This window comes from Poecilia reticulata, linkage group LG14 (assembly GCF_000633615.1).
Source record: "Poecilia reticulata strain Guanapo linkage group LG14, Guppy_female_1.0+MT, whole genome shotgun sequence".
Taxonomy (NCBI): Eukaryota; Metazoa; Chordata; class Actinopteri; order Cyprinodontiformes; family Poeciliidae; genus Poecilia; species Poecilia reticulata.
The window spans coordinates 14,015,267-14,042,724 of NC_024344.1; the positions used below are offsets into that span (position 1 = coordinate 14,015,267).

The 27,458-nt window shown below is 39.7% G+C and overlaps 2 protein-coding genes across 2 annotated transcripts in view; one reads left to right on the forward strand and one right to left on the reverse strand.

Annotated features, from left to right (window-relative positions):
• The first annotated feature begins 5,079 nt into the window (after positions 1–5,079).
• Positions 5,080–8,475, forward strand: pnp5a (purine nucleoside phosphorylase 5a). Its single transcript, XM_008427894.2, has 6 exons — positions 5,080–5,878; positions 6,348–6,517; positions 6,609–6,712; positions 6,819–6,994; positions 7,094–7,284; positions 7,735–8,475. The coding sequence occupies exons 1-6, from the start codon at positions 5,856–5,858 to the stop codon at positions 7,950–7,952; spliced, it is 882 nt and encodes a 293-aa protein (XP_008426116.1). The 5' UTR covers positions 5,080–5,855; the 3' UTR covers positions 7,953–8,475.
• Positions 8,476–9,866: 1,391 nt separating this feature from the next.
• The window catches only part of capn1 (calpain 1), a 31,149-nt gene continuing 13,557 nt past the window's right edge, over positions 9,867–27,458 (reverse strand). The window contains exons 5-22 of the mRNA XM_008427895.2: positions 20,609–20,742; positions 18,988–19,156; positions 17,846–17,929; positions 17,182–17,267; positions 16,266–16,340; positions 15,996–16,156; positions 15,340–15,500; positions 15,238–15,249; positions 14,863–15,074; positions 13,669–13,708; positions 13,520–13,585; positions 13,378–13,435; positions 13,191–13,255; positions 13,020–13,088; positions 12,377–12,455; positions 12,165–12,281; positions 11,938–11,996; positions 9,867–11,855 (exon numbers count right to left, since the gene is read on the reverse strand). Coding sequence (XP_008426117.1) covers positions 11,829–11,855; positions 11,938–11,996; positions 12,165–12,281; positions 12,377–12,455; positions 13,020–13,088; positions 13,191–13,255; positions 13,378–13,435; positions 13,520–13,585; positions 13,669–13,708; positions 14,863–15,074; positions 15,238–15,249; positions 15,340–15,500; positions 15,996–16,156; positions 16,266–16,340; positions 17,182–17,267; positions 17,846–17,929; positions 18,988–19,156; positions 20,609–20,742 — 1,674 coding nt within the window. The 3' untranslated portion in view covers positions 9,867–11,828. The remainder of the gene's footprint in view (positions 11,856–11,937; positions 11,997–12,164; positions 12,282–12,376; positions 12,456–13,019; positions 13,089–13,190; positions 13,256–13,377; positions 13,436–13,519; positions 13,586–13,668; positions 13,709–14,862; positions 15,075–15,237; positions 15,250–15,339; positions 15,501–15,995; positions 16,157–16,265; positions 16,341–17,181; positions 17,268–17,845; positions 17,930–18,987; positions 19,157–20,608; positions 20,743–27,458) is intronic.

Consider the following 27,458-nt stretch of genomic DNA (forward strand, 5'->3'; position numbering starts at 1 on the left):
TCTTTCAACTTAAATGTAAACAAAAGTCAATTTAATCTTATTTTATAAGTTTAAAAAAAGCTTCACGTTGTCGTGCCGAACATTTGACAAAAAAAAAAAAAAAAAACCCTCTTCACCATTCCATGCGTGCTGTTTCCTTAGGTAATTCTTGATGCAGCGCCACCACTGGCAAGGAGGGGAATAGGTTTCTGATTTGGTTTGGATCGTTTGACACAGAGCAGTGTGAAAGCAAACTGTAGCAGCTGAGAATGTAAGAAATGTTGTAATTTGGGTCCAGCAACCTCCTGGCAAGAGGTTCTCCATCTATGTTTGATGGTTCTATGGAGGCCCAACGCACGTGTTAAAAAGCTGCAAATTAACGTTTACCACTAGTTTTGAAATGTGACGCCAAAAGTGCTTTCTGATTGTAGGGAAAGAAAATGTGCTAGACGCTGCCAAGGAGGTGTCCTGAAACCAATCGGTTTGCTGCTTTCAATCTGTTGTTGAGCTTAGACGCATGATCAGCAGCAAGTCCGGTCAGGCTACGCGAGGTCGAGCAACGCTAACGGTGTGTGTTGAATAGTGCTTGTTTTCATGTGGCGTCTGCAAACCAAAGGACTAAAGAAGAACTGATTTAAAGTAGCAAATGTGACAGAGAAGATTTTATGGAAGCAAATTTAAACTCCATTCATCGTTCCATCCTTCAGCTTGTGAAACATTTAAAATGAAAACAAACATTTCTAACCAGATGTTGATTTGCAGGTTTTCCTGTTTCGTCCTGTCAGTCGCTGTAGGACCATCTTTTTATTGCCGTGTCATTCAGAGGTTGAATGAAGCCTCTGATTGCTGGTCAGACGGCCCCGACTGATTGGCTGAGCCGGAGGCGTGTTTGCTTTACCTGGGGAGGAGCGGAGAGGTCAGCAAGTCAAAGAACTTTGAGTGTTATCAGGTGATAGTTAACAGCTTTCCATAGGAATAACAGAAGATATACGGAAGCCATAACTCAAACAGTGTTGAGTTTATTTGCACAGCACATTTCAGCAACAAGGCCTGTTCAAAGTGTTTTGCAACATAAAAACATAATACTATAACCAATTATGAAACAATCAATAAGCATTAGATTTTGTATTTAAAAAATGTCAAGGTCAACCAGCAAATATGCATCAAATATATTGATCCAGTAATTAATAGATTGCAACTCTAAACTGGGGCAGGGGGCTTAGTTTCAGAGTTTTGGCAGTTTTGCAGTTTTCTGGGAGTTTGTTCCAGATTTGTGACTCATAAAAACTGTTACTTTTGGTTCTGGGGATGCAGAAACTGTAAAGCTGGGGTGATGTGCTCTGTCTTCTTGGTTTTAGTGAGAACGTCAGCAGCAACATTCTGGATCAGCTGCAGCTGGAGAGTTGATTTTTTTTTAGGCAGACCTAAAAAAAGCATTTCTTTACAAGACGCTGTTGCAGTAATCAGTCACTAAATCTCTAATAATAAATCTGTGGATTATTTTCTCTAGTTCTAGCTGGAACATTATTTCTTTAATCCTGGAAATGTTCTTCAGGTGACAGAAGGCCGACTTTGTAACTGTCTTTATGTGGCTCTAAATGTTCAGGTCAGAGTCCATCACCACATCCAGATCTTTGGCCCGATCGTTGGCTTCTAGCTGTAATAACTGCCTGTCCAACGATAATAATAGCTTCAGTTTTGTTTTTGTTCAGCTGGAGAAAGTTGTGGCACACATTGATTTTTTTTTTTTTCTTTCTGTTTGGTATTTGGATGGGTTCGGAGTCATCTGATGACATTGTAATGCTGAGCGGTGCATCATCCGTGTAGTTATGGTAACTAATTGTATTATTTCTTCTATAACCTGAACCAGAGGGAGTTTGTATTTATTATTAAACAAGAGGGCCCCAAGGTCTCAACCTTGGGGTACTCCACATATGACTTCTCTCCACTTGAGCTTGTGATAGAGGCTGTAGGTTGGTACATAAGTTATCCGCAGCAATGCAAACATTCTCTTGGACTGGAGCGTAACGTACCATTAAAATTTGAGATCATTTAATCTTTCAATCTTTACAGCAGCGTAATAGGTAGCTATCTTATCTCTGACAGTGGCTTGTTTGCTCACCGTTGCTTGAGTCCTTGATACGTCGCATCAGTGTCACCAGTGTGTTGTCATTTACCGACGATAAAGATTGACTTAAGCATCTTAACCTTTTGCTTTGAGTCTTATTTTAACCCACTGATTGATTCCTGTGCGTTTCTCACAGCGTCTTGCGGGTGTCTCTAACTCGCCGTTTAGCAACGCATTCCCCGAGGCGAGCCAGTGACGAATGCATCCGTCAACTGGTAGTCATGAAGCCACCATATGATGTAAAGAGTCTTTTCTACCATTTCACAGGGCTGCATCATGGTCACACATCATTCCATCAAGTCTTCTCGTCTTAAGCTGTCATGTAATCTGCAAACGGAGGTTTTGCAACACAAAATATAACTCAGGCTGTGTCAAACTACAGTGATCCCAGGAAAGATGTGTTGAAGACCTCGACAAAATTTGCAGTGTAGCTTTTTTATTATTATTTGAAGTTGCTTTTTTATTAATTTGATGAGTATTTTCTGAACTTCCAGTTAGTTTCCATGACTTCCTGTTTCCTTGAGATAAGTCAAACAGCTACAAGAAAACAACGCCTTAAAAAAAAAACACAAAAAAAAAACTTCCCAATATCTACAGTCAGATCAATAATTACAGAGTTCATCTTGCCATTGAATGCAGGGAACGGGATGGTAAGAGGGGCCACAGAAACCACTAAAGCTCACCAGGAGAGAAATGCAGATGATGGTTTCACCTCGGAGTCATCACACCTCAGTTATCAGGATAAATCTTGTAGCTTTTCACACGTTTACCACAAGTGCATATTGTGGTGAACGTCTGAAAAGGCTGTGACATCTGCCACATGAAATCTCTCAGAGGTTTCTCAGAATGCAAATTTTAAAAATGACATTGATGAAAAAAACATACATATTGAAAGTTCACTCTATTTTATTCAGAATCCCCAAACAGACTGTCAACTCATATTGCACAACAACTTCCAAGGTCCCTTCTTTTTGTTCCTTCCTCCACTAAAAGTGTCTCCTGTTGTTGTTGTATTTTTATTCAAAACTGTAAATCAGATAAAGGACACGCTGACCGTTACAAATATATATTTATAACGTTTATAAGGTTCCTTCAAACATTTTATTGCTTCTTGACTTGCAATTTCTTTGCTTTACTGGCTTCAAACAGGAAGTTTCTCGAACACACAGCTGAACGCTTACCGGCAGCAGATGAGTAAATACACATTACAACGCACAACGTTTTCTCTCAGCGCAGGAAACATCATAAACACACCTTGTGCCGATGCTTTATCTGCTCCGGAGGGAGATTATGATGGTTTGGATGCTAATGAAGGAAGCTGCTCTTATTTCCACTACATACGATGGTGTGAGTCACTTTATTACACTGTTGAGTGTTGGAGCAGCTTTATAATCAGCTGTTTTAAATCTTTAAATATGTGTCTGAAGTGTAAAATTGCTCCATCGGGGAGTCTAAATTTTAAACATTTTTTAGATTCGTGTTGAGATTTTGTCCTTTCTGTAGAACATTTGTTATATTCCATCTTTGTGTGAGTCACTTTGCTGTTGCTGCTGCTGCACAGAACTGTCTCCCATTGTGAGCAATAAGGGATTTTTCTATTCTATTCTAACATTATGGGGGGGAAATGAGGAATTGACCTATGCTTAGTTTTGCTAGGATTATAGGGAATGGTTATATGTCATAGTTGCAAAAAGAAAAAAAAATGTTTAAGTAATTACAAAGACATTAACTAAAAAAAAAGGTAAAAAATGAAAGTTGGCGAATGAACATCGAGGTTTCCTTTAGCTCATAAAGATCAAACCTCATCAAATGTTCCTGTTGTGGAAAAGCAAACCGAGTTCATGCACAGAATTTGAACTTTGAAAAACTAGATTTATCTTTTGTAAAAGTTTGTAAAAACACACAAAGAATTGATCGAAGTATAAGGCCTGGAGGTTCGGGTGCCAGATCACTGCCTTATCTGTCATAATGACAAAATAGGGAGCAGGAAACACCCAGTGGGTCAGACACTGTTTACTTTCTCAGAACCAGTTTGGGTTTCTGTTCTGTGTTCAGGTCTCGGCCTTCTCTCTCTGCCATGGGGAGAGACTTTACTTTGTGACTGGAAATCTGTTTGGCTGGTTCTGCGATTTGAATTCTGTAAATAACTGAGGAATCTAACAAAAACGATCTTCCTGAAACAGTAAAGAAAACAATGCAAGCACATTTTAAACAAGAAAAGCAAACTATTCAAACGATTCAGACTGCTACCTATTCCTCTTTCTGACAAATTATTCACTGTTGCATCTATGTTAGACAAAAAGAAACTTTAAAAAAATAAATACGAGAAATGAAAGATCCATCGGTTTTTGTATTTAACGCTGAAAGTAACCAGTAATATTTTTTCTTTATATTTCTCCTGTCATATAGGTTGGAAAGTGCTTTGCTTCATTTTCCACATGAAGAAAATACATCCATCCTCTTTTTGTTTTTTTTGTTTTGTTTATTTTCAGCCAACAACCTAAAAATACCAATAAAACTGTGATTCTTTAAAAATTACAACAAATTTCCCTTATTTATTTTTAAAAAAAAATTGAAATGTTAATGCAACATTTGTGGCTTTAAACAAGTTTTATTTTAGCTGAATGGAGGGGGAAGAGCTCATTGAATAATAAAAGTCACAGACATTTTGTCCAGATCACTATAGTTGATGTATTTGCATTAATAAATATGTTCAAGATGAGTTTTTGCAAAACAAAAATACAACAAAAATCCTCGTCTTGTGTGTTTTTTTTTTTATAAGACAGCAGCAATTGGGGCATGAAATTAAGGAAACTTTAAATAAATGTATTTGCTGTTTTAGAACCATTCAGAGCATTAATGCAGATTATTAACATTTTTATTAACTCATATTTGTGTTATCGATGAATCTGTGCTCACTAGTAAGTATGTTGTCCTTTATGGCAGCACATAAAATAGAAATACACAACAGAATCATAAATATCAAGTTATCAAGAAGAAAACTAAGAAAAAATGTGTTTTATTTGTGTGTTGAAAGTGGGGAGGAGTGTCAATAAATGGTCCCATAAAACACTCGTGTGATAAAGCACTTGAAAAAAAAAAAAAACGAAAAAAGCTTGTGATGGAAAGCACAAAATGTTTTCACAACACGATCATGAATCAGAAACCACGTGTTGCTGAAAACAAAACATTTCGCATGTCATGCTGAATCCTCCAGGCTTATCTTGTTCCGCATCGGAGAAAAGGCAACATACAAGTCGATAAAGACCCGATTGATCATTCACTTAGCAACACGACGAACGTTGCAAAACAACTTCCTGCTAACGGCGAGGTGTACACACGTTTCTGCTGGCGCAAGTGCTGACGCTCCTGCTGTAAAAGGGAGTGGACTGAACAGAGTTGGACTTTTTTTTGGTCGATTTTTTTTCTCTCTTTTTTTCACCGTACATTATTTTGAAGGTGTGTCTATTCGACCAATGACCCTGCAGCTTCTTCAGGCGTGATTCACGGCATGGGAGGAGCGCTGCGTCTGTCTGTAATATAAACCCGGCGAGGGGATCCTTCTGCTCAGGAACAGGACAGACATTCAAAACTCATCCAGAGGATTTCAAGGCTTAAGGAAACTTTCAAAGACCGAAGATTCACCGATTATTCCTAAACTTTTTTTCCCACCCCCGTGTTTTGGAGCTCACAGTCCACTTTTTGTTCCCTTTTTATTGTCACCAAACTTTTAATTCAACCTTCCGAAATGTTTCCAGAGTCGAACAAAGGGTGAGTGATAATTTAAAAAGATAGCTTTCCTTATTCTGCTGGACACGTGGGACCTTCCTGGAGCAAAAAATAGGGTTCAGGAATGTGTGGGCATGGGTAGAGGGTGTGTGGGGGGGGGGATGGCACAGAGAGACAGACATGAGCTTATGTGTTCAGGGCCAAAGAAATTAGAAGCTTAAAGGCATTTAATACAATACATTTGATTTTATCTCCAAGTGAAGTCACGTAGAAATAAAATACTCAAGGTTAGAATTTAGTGGAATATACTACTGTCATTTTAGAGCAGATATTTTATATGCAACATAGATTAAAAATATATATATATATTTATAAATATCTTCACTCAGATTAAACCTTCAGCCTGAAGAAAAGTGTATGGAAGCCGTGCAATTTTCCTTTATTGGTTGACCTTATGCTCATTCGCCGTCATGCCTAATCTTTGCCCCTTTCTTGTGTCAACCCCATCCAGTTTGAGCTATGAGGACTGCAAGGCCACAGCTGACTGGCTGCTGGCACAGACGGACATGCGCCCCACCGTGGGCATCGTGTGCGGCTCGGGCCTCGGAGGGCTGGCCGATCTGTTGAAGGACCAGGTGGCCTTCAACTACAAGGACATCCCCAACTTCCCTCAGAGCACCGGTGAGCCGCGTCACATGAAACCCCCTCAGACGGGGCCGCCGTCCACCATGTGCTGCTGGATATTTACAGACCGGTTGTGGTTTCTCCTCAGTGCACGGACACGCGGGACGGCTGGTGTTCGGCACCATGAAGGGAAAACCCTGTGTCTGCATGCAGGGCCGCTTCCACCTCTACGAAGGCTATCCGATCCAGAGGGTAAGTTTGTCCTGCTCCAGCCTGGATTTCTTGTAGAATCTGGATCAAAAAGCATCCAAGCCAACTTTAAACTGAGGTTTGTGTGTTTTTGTTTATTTTTTTCCAGATCACTCTACCTATGCGCATTTTCAAGCTGCTTGGCGTCCAGACGGTGGTAATCACCAACGCAGCCGGAGGCCTGAACCAAGACTTTAAGGTGGGCGACATCATGATCATCAAAGACCACATCAACCTGCCAGGGTTCGCCGGCAACAATCCGCTGGTTGGACCCAATGATGAAAGGTGAACACAACTCTCCTGCATCTACTGACTCGCCACTGGATGGTTTTGCAGACTGTTGTTACTCAACAATGCACCTTCACCCCAACCCCACTTTCACAGGTTTGGCGTGCGGTTCCCCTGCATGTCTGACGCGTACGACCGAGACCTGCAGCAGCTGGCCATGGAAGTAGGACAGGAGCTGGGATACGGAGACTTCTTGAAGGAGGGAGTGTACTGCGTGCTGGGCGGCCCGTCATTCGAGACGATCGCAGAGTGCCGAATGCTCCACATGTTGGGCGTTGATGCGGTTGGTGAGTAGATGTTTCTGAGTCATAATTACGATTATAAGGCACCAATAAAGGTGACTAACTCCAATGATCACCTGAGTGGCACGTTTAGAAGAACTAAGGGCGCTCTGCTCGCAACAATCCCTTCAGTTTGGGAATTCTCAGGACTTCCTTGGGAGTTTTATTGGGGTAGTGTTTGCAGAGCTTGATAAGCTTCAATTGTGCTGGCATTTATTAAAGCAAAGTTGCTTATAGTTGAGCTACATAAAAAGATACAATCTCAAAGTAGTCGATAAATGTAATCACACTTCCCAATTTCCAGGAAGGAAGGGCAGATGAGAGTCTTTTAGAGATGTATAGTTTCAACTTAACCTTTTGAAAGCTTTCCCATGAACTTCAGAGTCCAGACAGATTACGATCGCCTTATGGTTTCCAACCAATAAGCTCATTTTTTTAAATTGTCATCTCTGTTAGGCATGAGCACCGTCCACGAGGTGATCGTCGCCCGCCACTGCGGCATGCGTGTGTTCGCCCTGTCTTTGATCACCAACCTGGCGGTGATGGACTACGACAGCGAGGAGAAGGCCAACCACGAGGAAGTCCTTCAGACGGGCAAACAGCGAGCGGAACAGATGGAGCGGCTAGTTTCCTCCGTGGTGAACCGGATTGAGCCCAACAACAACTACATCTAAAAGCGGGGGACACCCGAGGACATTTGTAGGTCATCATGCCAAGGAGAATACTTCCTGCCCTAAAGTAGACTCCTTTTTTTTTTTTTTTTGTCTGGGATTTTGTGTAAATATGACAAAAACATAAACGTGTCTCTCTGAGCCCATAGGACATACATTCCCCTAAAGGGTGGCTCGACAATAAGTCACTTCTCAGTTTTTTTTTTTTGTTTTTTTTTAAAGGCATATTTGTTCTAACTTATGTGATCATCTTGTAAAATAACTACAATTTAACTTAACGATCATAAATATTTTACTGCTTGTGTTTTCTTTTAATGACTGTTGCTACTAAAAGTGCTATTTATTAAAATGTTCAGCTTGTTTATGTGGTTCGTTGGGGTGTGGACGGTGGCCACATCTGTCACATCTGGTAAAGATCTGTGAAGTAGAAGGAAAACAAAAGCCCTAAAAAAAACCCCAAAAAACTGTTTTACCCGTTTTATAGTTCTAACGATCCCTTTGGAATAAATGTTAACTGAAGAATGTTTGTAATTTATGCTTCTTGATTCAACTTTTAATTAGTAGTCCATGATTTTTTTTTTTTTTTGTCATCTATTCTTCAAAATTTAAAACACGGCCTTCAAGTGAGGCAAACAAAACAAGTTTTCATGTCGCCAATGTATGCAAGAAGAGCTACACTTAAAAAGTTTAAAACTTGAACTGTGACAAACAAGGCTGTTTGCAGACCGGTCGTCTTGCTACCTCCATATGGTCAACAGGACGGCGATTGAGGTTAAAAGCTCATTGTTAGAGAAATCCTGCAAAAAGTGGAATATCAGCTTCCATAACTTAAAGACCAAGATAACATCCAACTCGCTCCCACTAGCTCAGATAACAAATAATAGTTACCGTAACGGACCCAGTGATGCACAGCTTTATACTGCGATGTCCCCCAGGTGACAGTGAACCCATTCAAAACACTGAACGGATACTTGGAAAATAAAAATAAAAACCAATGTGTGGATGTTTTTCCAGCTGAACAAACAAAACGGAAATAATTAGTTTCGGATCGAAAGAGGAAGGAAATATTAGCACACAGCTTCAGTTATTACAGCCAGAAACTAGAGATCAAAACCAAAATTCGGATGTGGTGATGGAGTCAAACCTGAAGCTACAAAGACACATAAAGACGGTTACAAAGTCAGTCTTCTATCATCTGAATTACATTTCCAAGATTAAAGGACTAATACCCCAACAAGATTTAGGGAAACCAATCCACGTGTTCATCTTCAGTCAAATTGACTAAAAAAAATATAAAAATCATTTGATCCAGAATGCTGCTCACATTCTACTAAAACTAGGAAGATAAGCTTCCTAGTTTTGACCTTACCTTGGCTCACAGTAGTTCAGAGAATAAAATTTAAAATCACTTCTGTTAGTTTGTAAACATCTGAATGCACCAAAATTAAGATTTTTTTTTTTTATCACATATAACTTTAAAAACACTCAGGCCTGGGTATGTCGTCCACTCTGCATCCAGAATCTGAATCAGACATGGAGAAGCAGAATTCAGTTTTCATTCACCACTAATCTGGAACAAACATCCAGAAAACTGAAAAAAAAAAAAACACAAAAAAACTGAGTTTCAGTGCCTCCTGTTCAAAGTTGCATTTGATTACCAACTGAATCATCATTAGCGTTAGTCTGGATTGCAACTTTTTATTTGTTTTCTTTATTTTATCACTGCAACGTCATATTTTAGTGATAAACTTTTATCATGTAAATTACTTTGAATTGCTATTTTGCTAAAATGTCCTATATAAATACACTTGATGATGACAGATGGACTTGACTGGCACTGCAACAGATTTTAAGACTTTTTTTTTTTTCCATAATTGTGATTTCAGTTTCAAACTTTCAGAAAACAAAACACTTCAGTGACGGTAAATTCAAAGGCTCATTTGTTTTATTTTCAAAGTGTGTGTAGAGATTTGACAGAAAGCACCGACGTAAACCACAATATTGCATGATGGATGGGTTCAAAGCGACCCCGAGAAAAATAACCCCGTGTAAACTTTACACAACATTGCATAAGCATTATGCTGCAAAAGTCAAGAGCGTCAGCAATGATGCAAATTAAAGGGGTTGGTTTGAACGATTTAAAGAGGCAGGTCACAAATTGCTGTTCTCCCATTTACAAAATGTTTTTTTTTCTTTTTAAATGGCAAACATGTTTTTCCCCCCCATATGAAACACTTAAAGGCGTAATGTTGCAACATTATACATGATCTCAAAATCTTGCTCCCATCATAGTAGTAATTAAAAAACAAAACCCCATTCTTTAAAGCAGAACATTTTTACATTTGACACTTCATGCACACATTTTCCATCCGCTTTGCAAAAATGTTCACGTTCACCTTACACTTTATGATGACACACGTTGACATAATCCCTTTGCCAGAGTATAAAATCCAGCCGTTACAAAAAGGTCAAAGGTCGTCCCGCCCCCCAGGATATTTCAGAACAGTCTGAAACGCCATGCATAATAACAATGAGCATGTATATAATCATCTATATAATAAAAGCTAAACGGGACCGAATATATCGAAGTCAAAACATTCTCTATGACACAGTGCATAAACCACCAGACCTCAGTAATGCTGCAGGAAAGCTGATAAGAGAGTAGAAGAAATATGGCACAAGAACATTAACATGCCAGGCCAGCAGCAGTGCTACAAACATCCAATATGTAATATTGCATATATTTGTCTAGGTTAAATGCTGGGCATGATTTTCAGATGCTTGCTCTCATTTTCTGTTGCTTGCGTCGATGGACTGAGGTGTTGCGAAGCAAAGTTTAACACAGGCTCTTGTCTCAACTGGTTGAGAGTCCAGATTTTTAACAATCACTATTAAAAATACTTGAACTGCGACAAAGAGGGTGGAAAACTAAGAGGGTTGGGTCCCCAGTTTCAGAGGTGAGTCAACGAGTATTTACTTTCATAATTCTGTTATATCTGGCAGCTATAAGTTGCTCACCTTAAACGTATATATCTATATTAGCCACAGTTATTGTGCAGTTTTATACCCAGGTCTTGAGTAATGTAAAAATATTTTAGGAAAATGAAAAAAAGGTTTCAGTACTTTTAAAAGTTAATAATGGTTTAGAATTTAGTAGTATATCGTTACTGTTCAGACATTACAAGAAGCGAAGTGTCTTGCAAGAAACAGATAACTAAGTGATTATACTTTAGCTAAAAATAAAAACATTCCCCTCCCAAAGTTAACAAGGTTTCCAAGCTAGTCAGAGCAAAAATAATGCCAACGACAGGACTTGTGCCAAGTTAAAACAACTCCAATCTCAAGAATGTCGGCCATTTATATGAACACCAAGTCTTTATCGTGTTTATGTGAGATGATCACGCAGATGTCTGAAGGCCTGGCAATTATTATCCCATTTGAAATGCAAATTGCCAAACTGGAATTAGCAGATCAAGTCAGTGCTGCTGATTATGCCCATTTTTGCAAAAAAAATGCTACAAAAGCACAACCCTGTGTCCACCCACTTATACCCAACCAATAATTTTTTTATGACTATATAGTTTATCAGCATTACTTGAGAGTAAAAAAACTAAACAAAAACAAAACAAAAACATTAGCACCCAGAGTGAGTGAGCTCATTTGGCAAAACATGCAACGAATAAAGAATTGGCACGTTTCCGATAGAGGCACTGGAATCACAAAGTCTGTCTGTTTTAGCATCACAAGGCCTCAGCAGAGACCATCCTGGAGGAGAAGAGAGCAGTGAAGGCACTGGTAAAAATGTTAAAAATAAAAACAAATCTGGGAATAATGGGCCTGGAGTTGTAGTGGGATGTGGTTCATGGACTCCACTCATCTCTAGGCAAACATGGTCAAAGAGATCCACTGTGGAACGAGGAGAGCAGGAAATTAATGTACAGTTTGTTCGTAGGGTGATTTAAAATACCGTTCAGAGTTCAGGCTCTACCTGAAAGAAGTTAAGGGATATTTGACCGTCTCCATCCGTGTCCATGTTTTTAAATGTTTCTGTTGAGACAAAAGCGTAGAAAACCCATTCGCATCTTACGTTTTCTGTTAAAAACAGACAGTGCAGATTTTCCTTCTGGGTAGTTGTCTTTCAAAAGAGAGTCGGGATACAAGCAATATTGGGTTTTTCTATAGGTCACAAAAGGGGGTAAAATAAAAGTATCTTACTGAACATCGTCTCCAGCCGGACCAAACAGGTGACAAAGTTGTCGAAGTCGATGGCCATGTCTTCCTCCGTGTACCGCAGGATGATCAGCTGGAACAGATGGTTGTTCAGCTTGAAGCCTGCAGCGGCGAGGATGAAACGGCACAATCAAGGGTTAAAATGTGTCTCAATTCAAAGTTGATTGTTTTTCTTCTTTATTCATGTTAAACAGCACCTGCAGATTCAAGGGCCATCCGCATCTCATAGGAGCTCATGGTTCCTGATTTGTCCAAATCAAACTCTCTGAATATAGTCTGATGAGGTAGAAGTACAAGAGACAGAGGAAGAAAAGACAAGTTAGACATTAAACCATTCAGTTTTGTTGAAATGGGTTTGTCAAGATACATAATATTTTGAAAAAGAAAAAAAAGGGAATGTTTGTGTTAGAAATTGGTCATTAGTACTTCAGCAAACCCCAAATCTCAAGCACAGGGTATAAAGTATTAATATCTGTTGACGTTTGTCATATTTGATCATGTTACCTTAAGTTTCATGGTATTCCAAATCTTATACCCCAAATCTGATTGGTTTAGCCACACAAATCAGATTGGTGAAAACTGATTGGTTTAGCCACACTTTATTTTTTTTCCATCCTGCTTCAAATGTACATGTAATTTTTCTGATGATCCATCAGATTAAAATAATAAAAAATAAATTCTAGTTTGTGGTTGCTACGCGACACAGATAAATACTTTAGCATGGAATAGGATCCACAGCAATGGTCAGTTATGGCGTTCCTAATCACCAAGTCTGGATTAGGGATTTAAACTCAGGTTGTTTGCAGCTCGGTGACTGAGGCATTTAGTGCTGAATCTCACCAGGTATCGCTTGATCTTTTCCCAGAGAACGTGGAACTCCGTCAGGCCCAGCTTCCCGCTCCCGTCCGCCTGGGTTACAAAGTTCAGGAACATTTGGGATTTCAAAAACATGGAATGTAAATCACAGATCCAGGCAGCTCAGTCACAATTTCATCTCGTTTTCAAGGATACGTCCATGAGGTTTATCATACTGCGACAAGCTTCTTTAGAGAAGCCGTCTGTCTTCAGGTCCTTATCTGGCAGTAGAAGAAAAGCAGGGAAATGACCATTTATTGGTGAACAAATCACATAATAGAGAAATGACAACACAGACTTCAATGAGACAAAAAAGATTGAATAGTTTTCTCAAATGACTAACGTTTGCTCATGATCCTGTTCAGTATAGTCTGAAGCTCAGTCAGGCTGATCTCCATGTCCTGTTGGGCCAAACAAAGTTCAACTGAATTAATTAGGACTTTGCCAGTTCAACACAGTTACTGTGAGTTTTATGGGGCGCCTACATTTCCTGCCAGCTGCCTGAAGAGATTCTTGAAGGCTGCGTCAATCTGGCTCTCATCAACTTTTGTCTGAAACACAACAAACGCATTAATGACACTTTCTTCATATAAATTTAGTTTGTAGATAAAGTGCATTAATCGCTTCCTCTCACCTCTGGTGGAAGATTTGCAACGACTTTGTCATCAAGCTCCCTGACAGCCAGAAGAGAAAATAGGTTATGTCCTTTTGACTTTTGACAAGACATTGTTCAGTAGATGGCAACAGATGCAAAATGTGACAATGAAACCAAAAAATGTCAGAAACGAATAATTATGAGTAAACTGTTCTTGGTATTGTATTTCGGTACAATCTTCCTTTTATCAAGATATCCAATGTGTTGGTTTTAGGAAAGAGCATTATGCTTTTGTTAATGGAACCTGATAAATATATCAAATATTGAAATTATAAATTTTGCATTAATTAGATTAATCTTAAGTTTGATGACAGGAATATCAACAAAAAGTTTGGACAAGAGCAGAAAGGAACTACAAAAGAAAGCGATTGAAAACATTTTTGTGATTCTTAAGTAATTTCCCCTCAAATATGTCAAAATCTTCTTGGAATTATTTGTTGAAACATTAATATGCAAACTATTGCATTTGGCTTTTATCACATTGTACTAAAAATCTCTGCTATTTAGGATCTAGAGTAGAACTTGTAGACTTTGGGTGGTTGGTCTACATCCTTCCCAACCAATATTGGACAAAAACTGCTTCTGGTTTGACCAAAATGCCTGTTGAGGCATATTCGACACAAACCAAGGATTGTATTAGAAACACTTTTAGTGGTCGTATTTTTTTTTTATGAGTGTAATAATTATGGTTGTAAAGTAATTGTACTGCTCAATAAAATCATCTATAAACCACAGACTGGAAATGCTATGCCTAATCTTGCCAGTTTGCATCTATTGTATGTGCTTCACTGAAAACTACAAAGTCAAACTAACCAAGCATCTGACAGCATAAGTAGAGCTTACTTCTTCTTCTTCTTCTTCTTATTTTTTTACATAATTACAAATAAACCCAGCTAGTAAGGGGTTAAAAGCATTAACATTTTATATTTTGTCTTCAAATTATTTTCGTCTTCTTGTTGCATGACAATTCCAATTTAAATTAATATATCTCTTTTTTCTATACCGACATTTAAAAGACGGTTTTGAAAGGACAGTATTTTCTCGAAGCTTTGCAATATACAGTGTTTTCTTGGAAATCCTCGATTGACACTTTGTTCTTTTGTGTTCTAAAAAAGAGCATAACAGTTGTCACAACGTTAGCATCATTTCGTCAGAACCTTTAGCGTCACTCACTCGGAGCCGGCAGGTTTTTCAGAGAAGACTCTCAGGACAAAGTCGCCATCTTTGTTGGGCTCAAAGGTGGAGGGGACGACGATGTACTCCCCGACGGGCAGCTTCAGGCGTGAGCTGACCTCCCTCAGGTTGATGAACTGCTCCGAGCGAGCGCTGGAGGCGTGCGTGAGGAAGAAGTCTCGTTTCAGATGGACCCCCGAGCTCCCCACGAACTAAGGGAGACGGTCAGAAGCGGCAAAGCGTTTTCTTAGAGCCGTCATTTAAAAATGCACGCAGAGACTGCGGAGAAGTTTCATCCTGATTCTTCGCTTCTAGGCTGAAATCTGACCTCAAAACTAAGAGTTACTGGAGAAAAATAAATATGTAGACTAGTACCTCTTTTGGAACCTGTAAAAAAGAGACAGAAGACAAAATAAGAGATTATTTAAAAAGAAGGAAAATAAAATGAAACTGATATCTGTACAGAGCGCTGCTGACCTCATACAGAGCAAACCCGATGGTCTCCATGTCTTGGCCCTCTCGTCTTTTCTTCCTGCGGTCCTTTTGCATGAGCGCCACCAAAAAGCTGCAGTCCGATTGGCCGGGGGTGTCGGGGTGCTGCAGCATGATCTTAAACTGAGGATTCAGCCAAAACGTCGCTGCAGGCGAGAGGGCAAAAGGTCAGCCGGATCACCTTAAACAAGAACTACAGGTTGATACTGAATGAGGATTTATTTATTCATAAAATACTAAATGAGAATTCAGATGTTTATTTCTAAAATCAGGAGAAAAATATGGTAAGAACAAAAAAAAAGCACGAATGGAATTCCCAAAAAAATGAAGAAGAGCACTGTGTCATTGATTACTGCTTAAATAAGAGTCACTTGGCCGCATTCCTTCCAGACAACAGTCCAAATCTTCCCCACATCCCTCTACAACAGCTTCTTTTCAACAAAATAACAAAATTTATACAAATAAAAGAACCATTTAGCGTTTTCCATTTAGCAAGTTTAACACCATGAGACTCTTGACGTGGTACTTGGGATTTTTTTTGGATGAACGTTTTGTTTCCTGAAATGTGGCAACAAAATCAAGTTACAATCTCTGGGCCCGGTTCCATCTCTTCCAGTCGTCTCCTCATCGTTGGTCAGTACCTGGGTAATTCCTGCAGCCTCCGGCGGTGCTGCCTCTCCTCCACTCGCCCCCGAAGAGCGACGTGTTCCACTTCTTCATCTGGCAGTGCTGCAGGGCGTCCGCCGTCAGGTTGCAGATCTCCAGACGGGTGAACTCCCGCAGGAAGTCACTGAAGGACATCCTGGAAGACGGAAATAAGTCCGGCTCAAATGACCTTGTCCAAAGGTGGGGGCACGGGTGTAAACGTTGAAATAATTTACTAGGCTGGGTCTCTATTCTGTTAGACTCACCAGAACTCCCCGTCTTCACTGCGTTTCTGAAGCTGACTTCTGACGGAGCCGTCCACGGAGTCCCATTCTCTGGAGCTGAGAAGTTTATAAAGAACGGAAAGTAAACAAATAAACGGGACAGCCTAGATTTCTACTTGAGGTCCATCTCAGATAATGTATATAAACCATTAAGTTTTTCAAATTTAGTTCCCACTTCCTCTTAGACATTTCCCCAAAGAGGGGAAGACAAGAAAACACTTATGAGTGTTGATGTTCAAGAGAAATAATCCATTTTATTGAACTTTGACCCAGAACTGAATAGCATTCTGGGGGATGTAGGCAGAGAAATAAGGTTTTAGCTATGATCACAGCCAGCTAAACAAGGCGGCTGGCATCAACTACCTCACTCACTCGCTCTTTGGTTACCTAGCAACAATTGTTGAATGACTTGCGCCGCAGCAGTATTTGAGTAGATCATGAATGCTTAAAATCAAACAATGGTGTGGAGTGAAGGGAGAAAATCAGCACAACAGATCGACAGGAAACTGGACAATCATCTATATCGATTAATATTGATGGTTACCAATATCATTTGTAACTCCTGTACTACTCAGCTAACCTTTTCGACATCTACAAGCAATAAATAACAAAATGTGCCAAACATAAATTTTGGTGCAAATTTATTCCACTATACACTCCTGAAAATATTTTAACTGGCTAAGCCTCTAAATAAAAATAAAAATAAACATCATTTTACCCAACTAGGAAAGGAGCGACTTCTTCCATATTGACAGTAATTTCTCATCTACATCCCCCCAAACCCTGCAGTTGAATCAGACTGGGAGCAAGATTTGTAAATCTCAGTCGAGGAAAAAGAGAACTTTACATTACAAAAGCACAAAACAGTGAAAACAAATCCGTGTGTGGAAGACCTTACTCATCGCTCCAGGCCCCGGTCCACTCCACCTCCCCCCAGGGGTTCCTGATGCGGACCAGCTTGGTCAGGCTTCCTCTGTACATCACCTTCAGGCAAAGAAACCGCTCGTGTTTATTCTTAGCGTTGCCACATGTATAGCACATACACCTAAAAACGAACAGCTGCATTCCAGTCACAAAACCTTCATAAACAGGAAGCGACCAGTTTGCCTCACAACCTGAAGTCTGCTGCTCTGTGCGTAGCAAACAAAGAAATCACTGATGCTGCTGCAGAACAAACATCTGTTGGACAGCGTGTTCTGAGCTCAGATTGCACTTTGTTTCTAATCAATGATTAAACGGCAAGATTTCGAATTAGTTTATGAGGTTAATTAAAACTCCCAATAAGCCAGACTTTACAGCATGTGGCTCAGGACTCTGCTGGACGTCCCAGATCAGTTTCAGAGCGGACTCCTTCCAGCATTAATTGCTCATTAGAATTTAAAATTTGTTGACCTTTGAGAACATTTTCTTGCATTATTACTATTGTATTATTTGAAAATGGTCTCAAAACAACAATATTATCGTTTATCGCAATAACTTCTGGGACAATTTATCGTCCAGCGACATTTGTTATGCTGACAGGCCTGATCCCGACCCCCACGTCCTCCAGCATGACAGCTCACCTCGTGCGCAGCGGTCAGGGAGTAGGCGTGGCCCTTCACCAGCTTCTTGAATGTGACGGCCTCCATGTCTGATGTGCTGGTGATCTGTGAAAGAGACATTGCGACACATGGATTGTGAATAGTGGTCACTGAGATGGTTTATTTATCACGGCTGACACATTATCTGGAGCGGGGAAATCTCATAATGCTTGGTCGAGATACAACTCAGCAGTGCATGTGACGTCTTGTGAGACGCAGGCACAAGCTCAGATTTATTACTGTGGCGACTAAAAATCAATAACGTTTCTGGAGCTTTCGTTTTTGAACTATTCACACCTGCAAGCGTCTGTTGCAATGCGACTGCAGCATTGCAACAGTGCAAAAGAACATTCTGATAATCAATGAGTCACCTTTTCATCATGTATGGAGAAAGGTCCAACGTTTTGTTTTTTTTTTCTGTCAGACCGCTGGTTCGTCATACCCAAACTAAAGTATCGGAAGGCAAATTTACCAGGCAGAATGTCCTTCGCTGCAGAGTTCAATGCTCCCTGTCTGCAAATAAAGGTCCTGATCAAAAGCCTTTGACACACTGGATTCCTGGCAGCTTCGGTTGTGTGAGCGTCTCTGCCCTCTAGTGGCTTCAGCTAAAATCTGTTTCCCACCCCAAACACTTACTACAGTATAGGTTATAAGATATTTAGACTATAAGGTGATAATTCTGTAGTTTTTTTAAATTTTTATAAAGAGAACTTGCACTGAGGAAAAGCGAAAAACTAATCTTGTTTGTTTTTGTTTTCTTTACGTTTATATGCATATAAACACACAAGACACCATATCAAGCTCTGATTCAAATGTATTTAACCAAAATAAAGTTTTTTAAAAAATTAGGGGATTTTTTTTTTTTTACTTTCCCTCGACGTGTGTCCTCTTAAAAAAATAAAAATAAAAAACTATATAATTTGCGAGTTTCATATCTAGTCTACTGTGTCACCCTAGAGTCTGAAGAGCCTCATAAAGACTTACAGCGGGCCAGATTTGGCCCCCAGGTCTCGAGTTTGACACAAGCGTGTTAGAAGACGGTTTGAGAAAACGTACTCAGTCACTTTCAGAATCTGTGACAAAACTACATTATCGTCTTGAATGTGTAAACGATCAGTACTGACGTCGATGGAGCAGCCGAGCAGGGATCCTCTCTCCACGGCTCGGCTGATGATGCTGAAGAGGTCTGAGGGGGCGTTCTTCAGCTCAAACATCTCCGTCACGCCTCCGGTGAAGTCCTCAAAGCCCTCTGATGTGCTTCCGCCAGACAGAGCCTCATAGCAGCCGTTCAGCCTGCGGACCAGAGCGGTTCTGGCGCATGAATTGGGTCTCCAAGGAAACCAGTGGCAGTAACAGTAGAAACACTTCATGCTGCGTTTTTTTATGTCAAAGTTTAAGTAAACTACAGTTGCAGTGTTTGCTGTTTATATATGACACCATCAGTCTCATGTTCACATTGCACTAATATGGGAAACTGTGTAGACTTGGCAGCCATGTGTTTATATGAACAATACTGTATGTCAGTCGTACAACTGAGACCACAGCTGTCAACTGAAGCAGCTGCAGCTCTCGGTCATTGAACCCCTTTAGAAATCATGACCAATTTATTATGCTGGACAACCACTAGGTGTCATACTAGAGCAGTCAGTTTGCAAATACTAAACAAGAAGTCTGCTCTTTTTTTCTCCTTACAGACTTATGAACAATAAAATTGCTACTGATAAAAAAAAAACACAACATATTTAAATTATTTTTTTCTTTAAAAAAAAAAGTAGGATTGCAACCTTAAAAAACGGGATTTGTCTAATCCTCATAGCTTAGCAATTGCTCTCAAAAGTTTGTACAAGTACAAAGATTAGCTGCTAGCCAGTCAATAGACATTTTCAATTGTGTGTCGATACAAATAACGACCTATTAAATAAAATAAAATTAAGGAAAGTAAATGCATTTAAATATCTAGATGTGACATAGACCAGTGGTCCAAAAAAAATCCTGCATATTATAGGACTTTCCCTGTTGAAACACACCTGACTTAAAAGACTTTGTAACTAACAGGTTTCTGCAGCACCTGATGGCATGCAGATTCAGTAACACAATCATTTCAAACGCGTGTATCAGAGCTGGGTTACATTCAAAACATGCAAGACGTTCGGCCCTCCGGACAAGAGTTGAGGACGGAGCACCAGCGTCAGAAGTAACCTGCCATGCTGTGACTCTGGATATTTCAGAATGTACTGATCTACTGGGATTAAAACAAAGTCTTGGATTTACATAGAACAGTCCTGAAGTGAGAATTTGTTGTGTGGGTGAAAATGAGCTGATGATGTCGAAAGTCAGAGGAGAGTGGCTCAAGAAAGCTGTGTATAATTAAAGCAACTTGTTACAATAAAGGTATGATAAATAACATCTCTGAACGCATGATAGACCACACTGAGTGCAACAAGAAACTGAGACTACGATTCTCACAGCTAAACATCGACTTGTCCGATGAGTCTCCATTTCAGCTGCAACATTTAGAGAGTAGGGTCAGAATTGGATCCAAATCAGAAAACATGAACCCATCAAAATATCAGCGAAATTTTTCCAACACCTTGTTGAATCAATGCCATGAAAGCTTATCTTGAAGGTAACAGGAGACCCAATCCAGTACTAACAAGCTGTACCTGATAAGGCCAGTAAGTGTATAAAAAAAGAGGGATTTGCAACAATAATGTATGATTGTGATTTTTTCAGCTTTGTTCTTACTTGGCGTAGGCCTTTTCCAGCAGAGCGCTCCAGAATTCAGTCCCCTCTGCAGAGTGGACAAACAGTAACTTCCCATCTTTCGCCGGGAGACGGTCATCAATCACCACCTCCACCCACTCTCCAAACTGCCAGAACTGCATTACAAGAGAGGAAGCAGAGAGTGCTAGAAAACACAATGTTGCAGGATTTCACACTCTTTAACAAGGGAGTCTGGACTGTTTGTCCAGAATCTCATTCAAACATCTGCACAGTTTCAGGACATTGCAGGTTTTTGTTCAATACTTCTTCTGGATCTGTAGAAAGCTTATTTAAGAGTGAGCACTTCACAGAGTCAGTCTACTAAGCCAAATCAGCAACGTAAATGTTTCATGTTTTTGTGCGAATAAAGGTTTTAAAAAACAAAAAATAATTACATTTTTTTGATACAAAGCAATAATAATACAAGAACAGAAAAAAAGTATTCTGGTTCAACTCAAGTTAAAGAAAACGACGTTGCTCACCCTTTTGACAAACGAGGTGACTAATGTTTACAAGTAACTCTGTTAGATCTTTTCATAGAATGTGTTTAACGGCAGTTATTTTCCAAATCAAACAGGTTTTTCTGCTGCATGTAAAGAACCACAGAGGAGGGAGGAGTTCATTTCTCTGAAATAGTTTGCTTACAGGCTGATGTGTTTAGGTAATTGATTCTGCCTTCCAAGAAAACACCCAGGTACTGGTTTTGTTTTCATCTCTTTTTAATTAAAGCATTACAAGTAGATGCAAATAGGTTCACTTCTAGGAAATTAGATCTGATTCAATGATTGGTGTCCAGCAGGGGGCAGTGTGATGCAGATCCAAGCCATTCTGCTCGACTGTATTTGTTGTTGTGACATAGCCAAATTAAAATCATCCTCAACAAGACCAATTGTCGAGGTTAAATTATTTGTTTCAGATTTACTGCAGAAACATAGAAACATAAAAGCGATGTCTGGAATTTCACCAATTCATTTCAAGGTTCTCTTCAGCGGCTGGCTAGATTAGCATATGGGTGCAAATCAGAACTGAAGCCTGCAAGACTGTCTCACCGTAGTGTAAATTACCGCAGACTCGATAAGGAGCTACAAAAACCAACTCACCAAAAAAAAGAAAAAAAGAAATCCTATCCAAGTCAGATTAGAATCCTGCTGGTCATTATACACCAACATGTATCCAAATGAAAGTAAGTAAAAACAAAACTACAAAGAAAAAAGCCCCAACAAACATGAGAAGTGAGAAATTTCTCTAGTAAAAAGCTGAAAACAACACAGCTTGACATAGAAATAATAAAAAAAAAGGTTTCCAGCAAAAACTGCATTTCAGTAAGCCCAATTTTTGTCTCCTGTAAATTTGATGGCTTGGGAGTTTTTTTTTCAGACAAGATTTTCCTTTTAACATTCCAAACAAGCTTGAAGTGCTAAATCTACACCTCTACAAACCCCCAGGGGTCAGCAGCACATACATCCTCCTTTGTAGCAGCTAACTGAAGTAAAAGGTTAGGCTGGCGTCAGACTTGTTCCTTTCTTGCCATATATGACCAAGCATTGAAAAACACCTTACATGGACATAAAAAGAAATTAAGGGGGCTTTGTTCTGTCGCATTAGTCAGCTTTGCACATCATTTTTGATGTGCCACCATCATAATACGAGGAATGGTGCAAAAATAAAATGTTCAGCAACAACTGGAGGGAGCAAGCCACTTCTGCTGTCAGAACATATTCGCCTTTTATTAACAAATTTTCCTAATTAAAATTTAAAAAAATCAATGGACAATTTGGGTATTGAAGTTCAATGCAATGAGTTTCCCAACTGGAACAAAAAAACTATTTCCTGAATTCATAAGAAAGCAAAGAAGCCAAAGTCACTTCGAGCATTTGTCATGCAGAGGTGTGTCATTTATCAGTGCGGACATCTACACACCTCGGAATAAGATAAAGTAAAGTCAGCACTGTGTTGACATCTGAACAGCACACGTTTGACATCTGTGGACCAAATATAGCATTTCAAAGTTGTAACACTTCTACTGTGGAAGTTTTTATTGTGTCAGAACAAGGTAGCAGGCCATCTTGATCTATGACTGAACTGGATATGCTAGCGTGCTAAATATAGCTATAAATTCAGACTTGTGCTAAAAAGTCTCAAATGAAAAGTCACGTACAGAAACCGTAAGGCAGTAATTGAACGCAACGGGAGCATTTCCAGCAAAAAAGAAACTCCATTTGTGGCTCAGGCCAATGGAAGAGACAAAGAAAAGAGGAAGAAGGTTGGAGAACTGTCGTTTTAGTTTAACCACAGAGCTAATGAGTGCGCACTAGCATCATGTTGCATCCAGGAGCATTTAGGGCACTTTTGTTGGTCAGCATCTGTTTTTAATGTGCAGCAGAAACTTTCCAATACCTGCCTGCAAAGCCGAGCCCACTTCTGGGAGAAGCCGTGCCACAATACGGCCCACCGGAGACTCAGACTTGCACAGTTTCAGACTTGAACAGCTAAGTGTGAACGCCACCTTTAGACGCTGTGAGAAAAAAAAAAAAACGAACTCTGACCAGATCAATGTCGTGACTTGCAGGAACTTTAGCGTCTGAGCCTGAGAAAAACCTCAAAACTATTCAACAATAGGCGTTCCCAGGCGCAAAAAAAGCATTGCTGCAAATGTCTTAACGAATTCCAGTGTCTGAATTTTTGTTTCTGACCGAGTCTCCCTTTTTTTCAGATTTTTTCTTTCCCTCTTTATGCCTTCTCACTGAAAAAAACAGATTACAACTCCCCGCAGCTTGGACTCGTAACATTTTGGGCTGACTCATTCAGTTCAGGGTAATTTATCCACAGGCTTAAGGGATCCAAACATACACAACAAGGGAAATCCAAAACAGATCTAAAAGCGCGCAAATGCACAGGAAAGCAAAGACCAGCTAACAAATACAGCACAAGTCTAAAGAAAGGATTATGGAAGTAGAGCAGGTTTTACAAAACATGAAGCTTTTCTCTTTTTTTGCATTCACATGGTGTGTTCAGCTTTCCCGTTTTTAGATTTAGCACAACATGCATTTGCAGGATATTTTGAGCAAGTTGGAGCATTATTCCCTCTCACTCTAGTAAAGCAGCAAACAGAAACAGGAGTACATGTTTCTGCAGTGCACCACTGTCTGGTCCCAGAGGTGTAAAATAGCAGCTGTGAGCCACATCGTGATGATTTTTATTGATGTTTCTGCCGCATGAGACAACCGCATAGCAGGGGAAAAAAGAAATTCATCTTTTTCTGACCATTCAAAACTACATTTGAAACTCATTTTGAAGTGTTAAGGACTACCACCTTGTTTTATACGTTTGTCTGCACCGTGTGAGCCTCACGTCGGGAATGTGCAGAGACAGCTGGGTTGTTTGTCTACTCGTTTCTGCTCCGACGGTTTTCATGACTGAACGGGCTGATGGAAGGGATCCCTGACGGATCTCTGTTTTATTTGTGCGTTCGACATAATCTCCATGACTGTGCACGCTATGCGCGACCGATGAGCGAGTGTGTCGTCCCTCCATCGGGACAGCTCTGTTCCCCTCAGCTGGCAAAACGCCCGCTGGATCAAACGTCAAATTATCTTGAAAGGGCTCAGTGACCCAGCGAGCTGAGAGGGTGGAGTCATTACAAAAGCTACAACCAGATTTTCTCCGTCTCATTTTTATTTTTTTTTGTGAAGAGTAAGTTGTGAAGAGTAAGACTTTAAGAGAACATGTCTAAAGAGGCAGAAGACAGTCTTATGGAGGCATGTTTTTGTAGATTCTTCAAAGTGTAAAATAAACCTCTTTTGGTACTTCAGGGACAAATGGCCAGAGAAACAAATTCAGAAATAAAGACATAAGAGACACAACTTTGTCTGAAGCAGTTTGAATACGGATCAAAATAACGACTGAAGCAGCCTTGTTGCTACGTTTGGACCGTTCTAGGTACTTTATTTTTAATTATTCTGGTGTATAATAGTTCTTAAAGAGGAATAACTTCAAAATCAGCAGCTACAACTTCTTACTTAAAGTCAAAACTCAAATATTTAAGGGGGAAAAAAATACATTGAATGTAATGTAGCTGTGTAAGTGTGTATGCTCTCATGTAGCTGGGGATCCAAATTAACCTTCACACTCAGTGTCATGTTAAGAAGACCTGAACAGACACTTTATGTCATTTGATTAACCTCACATAAAGTAATAGTTTTCTCCAGCAGACTCTTCCTGACATTTACTTAATCTTGTAGTAAAACATAAGCCACAAAGACGCCTTCCAAATAAGAGGGATCGTATTGGCAAAGGGTATTAGGCAGGAGAAGAGGAGAACATTTATTTTGCATTCAGTACCATGAAACATTGCTAAGACAGTCATAATCAAGTAGAGATCATCTGGTGATAATCTTCTTTGTATGTTGTGGCTGTGAACTAAGCTGGGAAGATGGATGGATGCCTTTTGTTTTTAAAAACAACAGCTAAAGCAAGTTAAATGTTGCAAAAAGACATTTGAAGGCTCCCAAAAGAGCAAGATCAATTTTTTGGTCATAATTTTAAAAGGTATTTTTGTCAGCCGAACGTTGGCGTAATGTACAGAACATTACAGTTACGGTGAGAAACCTCTTTCTAAAAATGCGGTTTGTGTCAGTTTTTTATTTCAGAATAGGCCAAGCAATCACACTGCCTCTGCTTTGCTCTCAGTTAGCGTCTTAAAATCACTTCCGATTTGATGCAAAATCATCACAAAGTGCAAACCCACAGTTTAAATCTGGTCAACCTTTATTTATCTGGGAGTTTGTGAACTTTCATTTCTGACTTTGACTCTTAAAAACAAAACTGACAAAAGTGTTATTGTTTTTTTAAAGAGTCAAATTTGCAGCACTTCTAAGCACTTTTCAGCACAAAAGTGAAGCAAAGCAACTCCTGTGACTAAAACCAGATATTTATGTCTTGCTTGGTCAACTGTGTTTCTTAATGACTCCATTTGCAAAATAACTCCTCTAGTACAGGCTGTGGTTACAATCATTAGTTATAAAACATGCAAATAATAATAAAAAAAAACCCCACAGGTTTATTCAAATAATCTGTCAGACAAGGGAACCAGTCATATCTTACATATGGAGACAGAGTAAACCTCCGCTGTAATAACACTCCATGTTGGACTGACCGTGTGTACGCTTCCTGTTAGCTTTCTGGAGATAAGATAAGACCAAGCCCAGATCTGTGTCAGTGCTACAGATGCCTTCTTGTTTCAGTTTACATGCATTTGTTGTTGCACACAATAAAGCAAAGTTCAACTGATAAGCAGCAGCCACCTCCCAACGGCTGCATCCATGTATAATCGCAGAACAGATTCTTTAATTGTGTTGCAAAGAATCTGTTTTATGACCCGGGTCATTAAACACGACCTGGTCATGTTGCAAAGCAGCACGACCAGGTCAGAGAGAGAGAGAGAGAGAGAGAGAGAGAGAGAAAGAGAGAGAGAGAGGGGTCAGCTTGAAAGATCCGGTAGGAGTTCAGGTTAACAGTTTATATTATGTATGGAACAGCAATTTAAATACAGGTGATATTTATCACTGTCTGTCTGACTGGGTGTGGAAGAGAGAGGCTGCTTATCTTCAGTGATTTTGGAAAGTAAAAATAGAAGGCAGAGACATAAAAGCTGCGTTTTAAACTCTTAGATCTGTCTTGATAAAACGAGCAAAAAAAAAATAATAATAATAAAGTTGGTCGACAGGTTCAGATCACACTCTGAGAACAATTCGGAAATGTGCTTTTATGGTTTCTCTTTCACAGATTAAACCACATCCTAAAAAAAATAAATTAAAATAAAAACCCTGCAAATACAGTTGTTCTTGTTACAACTGTTCGCTGCACTAACTTGTTTATTTTTCAGTAAGGCTTGCTGAATCACCATTTCATACTTATATTTCTCACAGATCTCAGACAGGTGTTGGTGATTTTAAACAAACACCTAATGTTTGCATTAATAACTGATCTCCCACTCCAAATGGAGGAGTCTAAAAACCAGCAGAGCCTGGATCAGCTTCCCTTCGTAGGAGTGACCCGTGTGCGGCCAGATCCGCAGTGGGGCACAGCGCCACCGATCCTCCAGAGAGCGATTGTTCCAACTGAACGCCTGAGTAACAACAGAAGAAGAAAAACTCGTCCTTTTATTCTTCTGTTCAACGTTCCTTGCGGTTCGGGTTGGTTTGTTAGGCATCCCGGCAGATCCTGCTTCTCTCTCAGATCTTTCAACATTCAAAATTAGGTTATAAAATTTCTCATGAGACAAGTAGTCATCTCATCATATATAATAACAACAGACGTGAGATTTCAGCCTATAAAGTTTAGTATGCTGTTAGATTTTCCCACCAACTATTCCAAAGAATAAATTCTGAGAAATCACTAAACATCCATTAAAATGTATTTTTGATCTACACACTGTAATTGTAATGCCTAGAAACAACAGGAGTGTCCTCAGTGGTTTAATTAATCAAAGCTGCTAAAAGACTCAATGAGAGTTGCGTCTTCTTCTGAGCATGTAGAGATTGATGGAAAGATTTGCCCGCCGTGTTCAATCAATAAAAAGAAAATCTGAGGTAACTGAAGATGCTCTAAAGGAGTCTTCACACGAGGATAAACACTTTCCCACGTTCTCTGTGACTGTCCATCCATCCATTCATTTTCTTGCACCCTTGTCCCTTAATGGGGTCGGGAGGGGTGCTGGTTCTCTGTGACTGAACAAAGAAAATATATTTTAAAATTAAAGCTAAAATGTAGCTGTTGCTCAATAGTTTTCTTCCCCTGCAGCCGTCCTGACAGTCGTACCACTCTGCTACGG

What these genes read in the sequence shown, in the direction of transcription:
- pnp5a (XM_008427894.2), top strand. Translation starts at nt 5,856, where the DNA reads ATGTTTCCAGAGTCGAACAAAGG. An exon ending in TTTCCAGAGTCGAACAAAGG is followed by an intron (nt 5,879 to 6,347) that starts GTGAGTGATAAT and finishes AACCCCATCCAG; the next exon opens with TTTGAGCTATGAGGACTGCA. An exon ending in CAACTTCCCTCAGAGCACCG is followed by an intron (nt 6,518 to 6,608) that starts GTGAGCCGCGTC and finishes GTTTCTCCTCAG; the next exon opens with TGCACGGACACGCGGGACGG.